Source organism: Blastomyces dermatitidis (genome assembly GCF_000003525.1).
Source record: "Blastomyces dermatitidis ER-3 genomic scaffold supercont1.4, whole genome shotgun sequence".
In the NCBI taxonomy this organism is placed as follows: domain Eukaryota; kingdom Fungi; phylum Ascomycota; class Eurotiomycetes; order Onygenales; family Ajellomycetaceae; genus Blastomyces; species Blastomyces dermatitidis.
The window spans coordinates 3,922,125-3,933,053 of NW_025544777.1; the positions used below are offsets into that span (position 1 = coordinate 3,922,125).

Genomic DNA, 10,929 nt, shown 5'->3' on the forward strand with positions numbered 1-10,929 from the left:
ACTATCAAAAAATCTAGTTCTGGTCTCAGACACGGTTACACGGTCAGTCTAATTAAGAGATATCTGAACACATAACAATGCATAAGAAACAGAAACAAAGTTAAACAGACACTGAGTTCTCAGATAGAAGCTTGCTTATCAGTCACTCTGACCTTATAATAAGATCTTATAAAGAGAATATCAGTAAAAGATCTGAGAGTTCTGACACTCAGATATATGAGATATTTATACAATTACACTTCTTCAGATTTCACAGATATCACACATCTGATAAAACAATATAATCATGTCTAATGATAATATAAAACTCTTAAATACAAGTATAGATACAATGCTACAATAACTCTGAGTAATGTTAAAATTACAATAATAATAAATAACTGATATACATGCAACTCAACAACTTCAATACAAAGAGATTTAATAATTAACTTATACAATTTCAATATCTACAGAATTAAATATAAAAGCACTGAAGAAACACTTAGATACTTCTGTATATTTCAATACTTTCAATCTCACTCTCTACTCATCATGGAGAATGAAAATGCTTGTTAAACTAAGTATAGATGAAGATATCATCAGTTCATTAACTAATCAAGATTGATATATCAATGAATGATTGAAAAATTGCATAAAACAGAAGTTTTATTCATGAATGAAAGCATGTGAATCAGTGTTATGAACACCTGACAATATCATCAAATATCTTAATATTCTGTTTCAAGATACTGTCATATAACAGAAAGTATTAGATTAATTATAGAGTATCTGATAGAGAAATACTTCTCTTATAACATTCATTTCTGACTTCAATATTAAGATTCTAGAAGCAGATAATTAATCTTGCGAGAATTAAATGAAGATTAGCATGCTCAAGAAGATATAGACTTTCAAACTCTTACAGATTCTTATAAGTGTAAATAAAGATTAGACTTATGAAGACTTCTACACACAGCTTCAAACATTGAATGACTGTATTATCAAGCTCAAGAGTATATAGAACAGTGATAGAAGACATTACATCTCAGTCACTTATACACTCATACTGAAGAATAACAATGATGCAGATGCTATGAATTGAGTTGACTTAAATATCTATATATAAGCAAGAGTTTCTGCTGTTCAAACAGGCTTTTAGGTTTCTGAGATCACTCTCAAAGAAGTCACTGATTAATATTAACATAAAGTATATATTAACTGTAACTGATCAGAACATATCACTTTTAACTATTGATTAATCTATGTGCTCTCTTAATCAAGAGAAAGATCATTGACTTCTTATTCAAAGAATTAATCAGTACCTGTTCATACTAATCACATTGCAGTGAAGAAAGATTCAGAAGATAACTATGAGAATACCTTTATAAAATAGAGAAAAGATTATCTTCTGTTTAAATTCACAAGCAGAAGCTTGAAAAGATCAGATGATAACAATTTGAAGAGAAAATGATAATAAATGCAATTCTTGTATCTACTGTGATAGATAATATGTATAATATGAAAGCTATGATAGACAGTGATCTATACTATTATGCAATAATTAAATCTTCAATTGTAAGACATTATAATCTTCAGTATATTCTCTTATCAAGACTCTGACTTCTTACTAGACTGGCCGCTGAGATCATGAATTTCACATTTGATCTTATTTGGTCTGATCTCATACATTTCTTGGCGTGAATTCCACTGGAACTAGCTATCAAAAAAACATGTAAAGTGACTATATATCAGATCTTAAAATGAAACCATGACTTGAAAATAATGAGAAAGTGATCTCATTTGATTCTATTTAGTCTCATTCTTGGCATAAAGTTGCTATTTTTAGACATTTTAAGGTTTTTTTTAGACTATTTTTAATTTTTTAAAAAGTAATGCTTTTTGATAATGCTCAAATGAGATTTAAAGTCATTTAAAGCAATAAAAATAATTTAAATTGAGAAGTGAAAATCATGATCTCATTTGAAAAATGATACAAGAGTAGACAGTAAGTCTCACTGAGACAGTATGAAACTACTATCTAATGTTAAAACTGTGTAATGAGATCAGTTAAATTGATAATGAGACTATCAAAAAATCTGATTCTGATCTCAGACACGGTCACACGGTCAGTCTACTTCTTACAGAATTTAATGATTTAAAAGACATTCAAACTTATTACATGATGAAACTAAATATAGATGTTAAAGAATATTAACATAAAGATGTCTATGTATACAAAGTTCAGAATCTTGACTATAATCTTAGACTAGAACTTGTCTGACTGTAAGAAATCCCGCTCCTCGCGGATTCTTTACCCCTATTCCTATCTCTTGCATAATCAATAGGGCTAGCGGCCCTTGGCTACACACAACTATATAGACTGGAGTTCGCGAATACTATTCACAACTCAGCTTGAATACTATTATACATTTGATCTCTACATTTTATCTTTCTACTGTGAATACTTCTAGTAATTAACAGTATATATCACATCAAGCTGCAAACATCTGAATAATCATCTATAAGCACTTATTCTTATATTTCAAGCTCAGTCAGTCAGCAACTGTCTGTTATGACTGAAAGAACTAGAAACTTACATACTTCAACCCCTGTGAACTCTACTGCAGACACTCAGAAGCAGTCATCTGAATCATGAATAACTCTCATGAAAGAAGTCTCAGAGAACTTATCAACTATTTATGAAACATCATTCTCTACATCTGTGACAGAGAAACCCTCTGAACTCACAAATGAATTAATCTTAGTGAAGAACATTCTTGAGCATCTTCTATGAAATCAAGCTATTTTTCTACAAGAAATGCTTACTGTCTGCAAACATTCTTAAACTGAGTCTCTAGACATGATCTTCAGAGATACTTATGAACTGAAAAGAAACTTTCTTAAGCTGTGACCACTTAAGATTACTTATCAAATCACAATCTATAAAAGCTTTTACAAGTTTGTATTTGAAATTGACTTACAAGCTTGACTGTGTAACATGAAAGATGAAGAAGCTGTCATCTATGTAATGACAGATCTCTATTACACTGAAGTCAAGAACTGACTGAATTATCTAGAGAATGATTATGAGAGATCTCACTAATCTGTTCTCAAGACCTATCTAGAGAATAAGTTAAGAGACTCTGTGAGCTGAACAGAGAACATCTGAATTATAATCATTAATATTAGAAAAAGAGGTGAGAAATCTGATGAAGACTACTCATGATACTTCATGAAATTATAATGTGAATTGAGATCTGTGAAAACAGAACTCTGAAACAAGATCTGAATAATAATATTCATGAAGAGACTAGATAAAGACATGCAGAATAAGCTCATTGAGTAAGACTCTAAGTTCTTGACTCTGAAGAAGCTGATAACTCTCATTCATTACTTATAGATTACTGTGAGAGTCACAGACTGACAGAGAGTGAATCACTGACTGATTCTGTGAGAATCAGAACAACAGAGAACAGATTTATTAGGAAAAGATAACAAGATATAGAGAGATTTATATCTGACTGCTGAGTAGAGAGAGAGAGCTTCACAAGCTTCTGTAAATAGAGTGTATAATAGAAAGATTAAGAAAAAGAGACTCTGCTTCATCTGTTCTAAATTAGAACATCTCTGTATAAACTGTTCAGACAAATCAAAATAGAAATTTGAGAAGTCATGAACAGAGTCAGCAACAGTCTTCTTAAGAGTCTTGAAGCTAATATCTGAATCTGTTACTCTCTCAATGAAAATGCTTACTTACAGAGAGAGACTGCACTGCAGTACTACTGCTCTGCAAGCATGAAAAGTATTGATGAACTTACAATCTCAGATCACTGTGATGTTTCTAAAGCTTGCAGAGTGAATAAGCTGAAAGATAAAAACTAAGAACCTGCTCTTATAATAAGCAGAATATAAGAACTCAGATCTGAGAACTGAGAGACTTATAAGAATCATTTTTGAATTACAAGATCTCTCTGAAATCTGAAGAAGATTTACAGAAACTGTGATTATCACAGACATCACAGATGACATGTACTTGAGACTTATATAACTTCAAAGACACAATCTGCACATAGCTGTCTATAAGTCAGATTTATACTTCTAATCAGTGTTAACAGACTTACTCACAGAGATAGAATCAGTTGATACTGTAGAGTTAATCAGAGAAGACAAGCTCATTTATATAATAACTTTACAAGTGTCTGAGAATCTTACAGTCATGAAAACTAAGCTTCAGATATCAGAGAAATACTGAGATCTTATAGAGATATTCAGCTCAGTAAAGACAGCTGAGCTTCTCTCTTACTATGAGAAGAATCTGATAATAGATTTAATAGAAGAGTAGAAACTCTTCTGAGAATTAATCTATAAGCTCTCTTATCATGAGACAGAGATCTTATGAATCTATATGAAGAAGAATCTGAAGAATGACTTCATTCAATCTTCACAGGCCTCTGTGAGAGCCTCTGTGATATTTGTGAAGAAGAAGAATGAAGATCTCAGATTGTATGTAGACTATTATAATCTGAACTTCAAGATAAGAAAGAGCTGCTACTTTCTATCTCTGATTGAGAATGTGATCAATCATCTTATAAAAGCTGTCATATTCATACAACTGAATGTAATCAATGTATATGCATGACTGTGAATACAGTCTGAAAATGAATGAAAGACTGTCTTTAGAACTGCACTGAGATTATTTAAATATTTAGTGATGTCTTTTGATCTGACTAATGTCTCTGCAGTATTTCAGTCTTTCATTAATAAAACACTTCATACATATCTGAATGTTTTTATGATAATATATCTGAATGATGTGATGATGTACTCTATGAAGAAGAAAGAACACACTGAGCATGTGCAAAGTGTGTTGAAGATCTTAGATGAGACAGAACTGTATATTAAACTTGTAAAGTGTAACTTCAGTACTTATCAGATTAATTTCCTAGAATATGTAATTACTGCAGATAATATTCAGATGAAATCTTCACAGATTGAGACTATTCTATTATAATCAGAGTTAACTAGTATTCATAAGATTCAGATCTTTCTGAGCTTTGTGAATTTCTATAGATAATTTATCTTTGTATTTATAAGAATCTTCTTGACTCTTACAGACATGCTGAAGAGTGAAAATAAGAAGAAGTTATTCTATAAACAGAGAATGAAAAGATTATTAAGAAGAGAGAACTGTGAGAACTTTCTTATCTCATAAGCTTACAGAGTCTTTATAAGATTGAAATAGATATTCATAAATACAGTGATACTGTTTCACTTTGATTTCTTACTCTTAATCAGATTAAAGACAGATGTCTTCTTCTTTACAATTTCAGAAATAGTCTTACAACTACAGTCAAATAAGAACTGAATTTCAGTGATCTTTTTCTTATAAAAGATGCAATCTGCAGAGATCAACTATAACATTTATAATCAAAAGCTTCTTATAATAGTGAAATTCTTTCATCACTGATATCACTACTTTGAGAGTCTTATAACAGTGATTACTGTTAGAACTGATTATAACAGCTTATAATAGTTTACTTCAATCAAGAAACTCTCACAGTAACAGGTTTGCTAGACTCAGAGACTGAGTGAGTTCTGATTCAAGATAGAACATATTAAGAGAACTAAGAACTCAGTGAATAAACTCTCTCACAGATCAGACTATATTAAGAAGATCAGAGTGACAGACACAGAGAGACTAGAGAAGACAGAAAAGCTTTATAAAATGCTCAGACTGAGTGTTGTAAAGAGATTAACTGAAGAGTCTTTCAATTCTCTGTAAGAGAAGAGAGAAGAGAAAGAGAAGAAGTCTGTACAACTACTCTCTATAACACTGAGAGTTAACACTCTGAAGATCTCTGTGAGAATTCTTGAAGAGAGTATCTATAATCTGAAGAGTTTGCAGACTTTGAGAAGTGCTGTGAAAGACCTGATGCAAGAGAAAACAGAGTATAAGTCTTTATAAGATCTTCTATTCAGATTATCTGAACTGCAACTGAAGAATGAATATACTCAGTATATTCAGAAACTGCTCACAGCAGAGATTAATCCTGCAGAAATAAAGAATTGAAGAGACTTAAATAGTCTCTTATAAAGAGACAGCTGAATTTATATATCTGTGAATGAGTTTCTATACATAGAACTCATTAAAAGGTATTATAACTCTTCTCTAATGAGTCATTTTATAGATACTAGAACTCATGAGTTACTTGTAAGAAAATACTTCTGACTGAAGATATAAGAACTTATGAAGAAGATAGTGAATTCTTATACTATTTATCAGAATTTATAAGTAGTGTAGTTCAGACTATATAAAGAACTTACTTCTCTACTCATTTCACAGAAACCTTGAGAACAGCTAGAAATGAATACTCTTGTGAGTCTCTCAGAAAGTAAGAACATATATAATATCTGCTTTAACAGTGTGCTGATGATAGTGAATCACTTCATTAAAATAACACACTTTATACTCACTCACAAGAACTTGAAGTTAAAGAATTTGACTCATATCTTTGTCTGCAATGTGATCTGATTGCATGAGTTATCTATGAATATTATCTCAGATAGAGAATTAATCTTCATAGAAGAGTTCTGATCTGATCTGATAATTATACTGAAGATCTCATAAGATCTAAGCATGACTTTTCATCAACAGACAGATGATTAGATAGAACATCTGATAAGTATATTAAAACAGTATCTGTGATACTTTGTCAATTATAATCAGAATGACTGAGTGCATTGATTATCATTTATAAAGTTTATATACAACAACTTAAAGTATGTCAGCACAGATAAAACCCTCTTTGAGATGCTCACTGAGACTCATTCACAGATAATCTTGATGAATCTGTAAGAGTATACTATAGAGTGTGATGATGTCTGTGAATAGGCTGAGAGAATTCAGAATATCTGAGAGAAAGCTTGCAAATTCTTGAGAAAGACTTAAGAGTATAAGAAGAGATACTATGACTTTAAGTATATTACAAAGAGTTTCAAGAAAGATAATAGAGTCTGACTAAGTCTAGAAAACATTATCATGTAAAGATCTAGTAAGAAGCTGAATCTCTTGCAGACAGAGTCTTATAAGATTGTGAAGAAAGTTAGCTTATAGTTCTATAGATTGAAACTGCTATCTGAGTTGCAGATATATAATATTTTTCATATCTCTTTACTCTGTAAATATAAGAAATTCTTAGAAGAGAATTCTGTGACTCATCACTCTGTCTACAAAGCACTAGAGAGTGAAAGAGAATATCAGATTAAAGAGATTATTAACTCAGAGAAGTGAGATTATAAGCTCTGATTCAAGATTCAGTGATAAGAATATTCTGATAAGATGAATGAGTTCACTTGAGAATTATTCAGATAGATAAGATATCTGCAGAAGCTGAGACATGACTTTCATACTGTAAATTCTGATAAGTCAGAATAATATAATCTTTGCTAAGAACCTGATTATAACAAAGATATTAACACTGTCATTTATAAACTCTAATCTATAAGATGATGAGTTTCTACTGAGATGAACAGTCTGCAGCATACACAAGACAAGAAGAAATTATATTCTTATTAAAGTTAAAAAACAAGAAAATAAACAGGGCTGTGAACACAATTTGAAGATTAATAAAGAAAAAATAAAGAAAACTCAAACTCACACTTTTAATATCTGTGATACTTAATTCTCTTATAACTATTAATTTCTTTCTTCAAAGAAGCAGAGAGTATCATGCCTGCAGTACAGACAATTGTTGCATTTGATATGAAGACTGTCAGAAATGCATAGACTTCAGAGAAGCTGAACATCAGAGTATGTACAGTTATAGCAGAGCCTTGAAGACTGATCATCTGTGTGTATAATCAGATATCTCTTATGAAGCTATGTTCACTTTCTCAGTTATGCTGAAGTATTCAGTCTGAAAATAATTAAGATATGAAGAGAAGACTTATCTACTCAGGTCAACTCTCATCACAAATTCATGATATTCACATTGCCTTGATTATCTGAATTTTACAGATACTCAGAGACTCATCTCTCATTGACAATGAAATTGTGAAAATGTACTGTGATGTGAGAATTATTGATAGAGAATCTAGACATATTCACATATATCTGATCAGTGATTGTGTGAGCAGAGAGAGAGTGATTATAGACCTGTGAAATCACAGAAGACACTGACAACATAGAGAGCTTTGTAAGAACTGTCAGCTAGAGTCTGTAAGAAATTACTTATAAGAAGACTTACAGCAAAGAGAGAGACTGTGCTGCTTGAAGTCAGAGACTAATCTGAGAAAGACAGAGAGTTGACTGCTAGTCTAAAGATCAGATGCAGTGACAGAGCTGAGAGAAGTGAAGATATAATTGTGAACAGCAGTATCTCTACTTCATCAGCCAGTAAAAAGCAATCAGAGAAGTTGTAGAGACACTTATAAGAAGCTCAGTGACAGTCAGACATTGTTTATAAAGATATTAAAATTGAAAAAATTTTTTATTCTTGAGAAGTTCTTGAATCAATATATGAATATTGTCAGAAACACTCTCTCTCTGTCATCTAAGTGAAAACATTTCACAGATGAATGAGAATATTCACAGTTTATAAGAAGAGAAGCTGTTATAGAAAAAGAGAAAAGAAGATGAGATTCTGTGAATAGATCTGAGATATTTATACTACTCTAGAGAGGTTTACTTACACTGTGAGTGATTCTATATAATAGTCAGATCACTCTAGTAAATAAGAGTGATTGTGAATTACAGGCCTGAATCTTTCTATATAACTATAAAGAGTGATTACAGACTGCAGACATCTTGATTCTACAATTCTATAGAGTTAATAAAAGAATGAAAAATTGCTCACAATTCTACAGTGTCAAAGAACAATGATTTGTGAGAATAAGTAAAAGATCAACTCATAAATGTTTCTCTTTAATAAGAATAATCTTATAGAGAGTGATTCATCTGTGAGATGAATCTGTGTAATGATCACACAAGAATCTTGTAAAAATAATTGAGAGTCAACTGAAATTCTTCTATATGAAAGATATGAGATGAATCTGTATAGTAGTCAGAGAAGAATCTGTAGATTATAAAGAATCTTATAAAATAAGAAACTGAGTGACAGACTCTTTTCTCTTTATAATGACAAGGAATTTTTCCTCACTGAGATTTTTTATAGATGTGAAGAGTTTTTAGTGAGTATTACTGCAGTACTGAGCTGATTCTATAAAGTCACTCAGTGAAAGGCTTCATAGATGAAGTCTTAGAGAGAAAAGAGTATATAAGAAATCTCACTTCTTATGAATTCTTTATCTCTATTTCTATCTCTTATGTAATTAATAGGGCTAGCGGCCCTTAACTACACATAACTATATAGACTGAAGTTTGTGAATACTATTCATAACTCAGCTTGAATGCTATTATACATTTAATCTCTACATTTTATCTTTCTACTGTGAATACTTCTAGTAGTTAACAGTACATATCACACCAAGCTGCAAACACTCAAATAATCGCCTGTGAGTACTTATTCTTACACTGACTATCTGAACAAGACATCTTATTAAATACTTAAAACAGAAGCTTAATATTCTCTAATAATAATAGAATTCATGAAGATGATATTTACAAGACTATGAATCTTACACAGATCTCTGTCAACACTTATAAAATACTCTGAAAAAGAAGTCATTAAAATCACTGACAGAGTCACTGACAAAGTCACTGATGATAGAATTATGTATTAATCTATTCTGTCAGTCTGATTAATATTAAGAAAGCTCTAGAAAAGTTATTCTGTACTACAATAACAGATTCTTGCACAAAACTCTCTCAATAATATCATGAATATCTAGATGTCTTCTGACAAGATAACATTATAAATATATCTTCTTTACAAGACTCAGAAGTGGATCCAACCGCTTCACCACGAACTCGCTCGATTTTTCGAATAAGAACCCGCCGATAGATCCATCGAAAAGCCCTCGATCATACGAGCATTTTGACCCCATCGCCGACCGCATACCCCGTGTGGTGGTGGAGTTATCCAGCCAAACATGAACCAGACGTTGTTCGAAACTCCTGTGTGGGATTATCCCCCATTCTCCCCTACCACACCACAACCCCGGGCCAAATTGCTATACAAATTGTAAGGTGAAGAGACCTAACCATATACATCAATCTTCTTGATTTTGGAAGATCTCTGACCTGTAATTGTGGAGATATCTGAGGAGTGACCTCCGCGAAAACCCTGTCCATCTTTGATGTTCCAAAACACCAACGCCAAGTCCCACCCTCATACCGCCCTTCCCAATCTGGCCCATCCCCGGCAGAAAAATACAAAAAGATACCTCGGCGATAATATCAAGCACATAACCAACGGACACTTCTGAAGTGCAACCTCCGCGGTCTGTCTTCAGTGTAGACTGGCCGCCGGGACCATGAATTTCATGTTTGGTCCCATTTGGTCTGGTCCCATACATTTCTTGGCATGAATCCCGCTGGGACTAATCATTAAATAAACATGCAAAGTGACTATATATCAGATCTCAAAATGAAATCATGACTTGAAAAAAATGAGAAAGTGGTCCCATTTGGTCTCATTTAATTCCATTCTTGGCATAAAGTTACTATTTTTAGACATTTTAAGGTTTTTTTTAGACTATTTTTAATTTTTTAAAAAGTAACACTTTTTGATAATGCTCAAATGAGATTTAAAGTCATTTAAAGCAATAAAAATAATTTAAATTGAGAAGTGGAAATCATGGTCCCATTTGGAAAATGTGACAAGAGTAGACAGTAAGTCCCACTGGGACAGTATGGGACTACTATCTAATGTTAAAACCGTGTAATGGGATCTGTCGAATTGACAATGGGACTATCAAAAATTCTGGTCCTGGTCCCAGACACGGTCACACGGTCAGTCTACTTCAGTGTATCTAGACATCAACGCC

General features: G+C 32.1%; 1 protein-coding gene across 1 annotated transcript; it reads right to left on the reverse strand.

Annotated features, from left to right (window-relative positions):
- Window positions 1–10,152: 10,152 nt before the first annotated feature.
- Window positions 10,153–10,458, reverse strand: BDCG_04294 (uncharacterized protein; the record flags this gene model as incomplete). Its single annotated transcript, XM_045419951.1, has 1 exon — window positions 10,153–10,458. The coding sequence occupies one exon, from the start codon at window positions 10,456–10,458 to the stop codon at window positions 10,153–10,155; it is 306 nt and encodes a 101-aa protein (XP_045276148.1).
- Window positions 10,459–10,929: the final 471 nt, after the last annotated feature.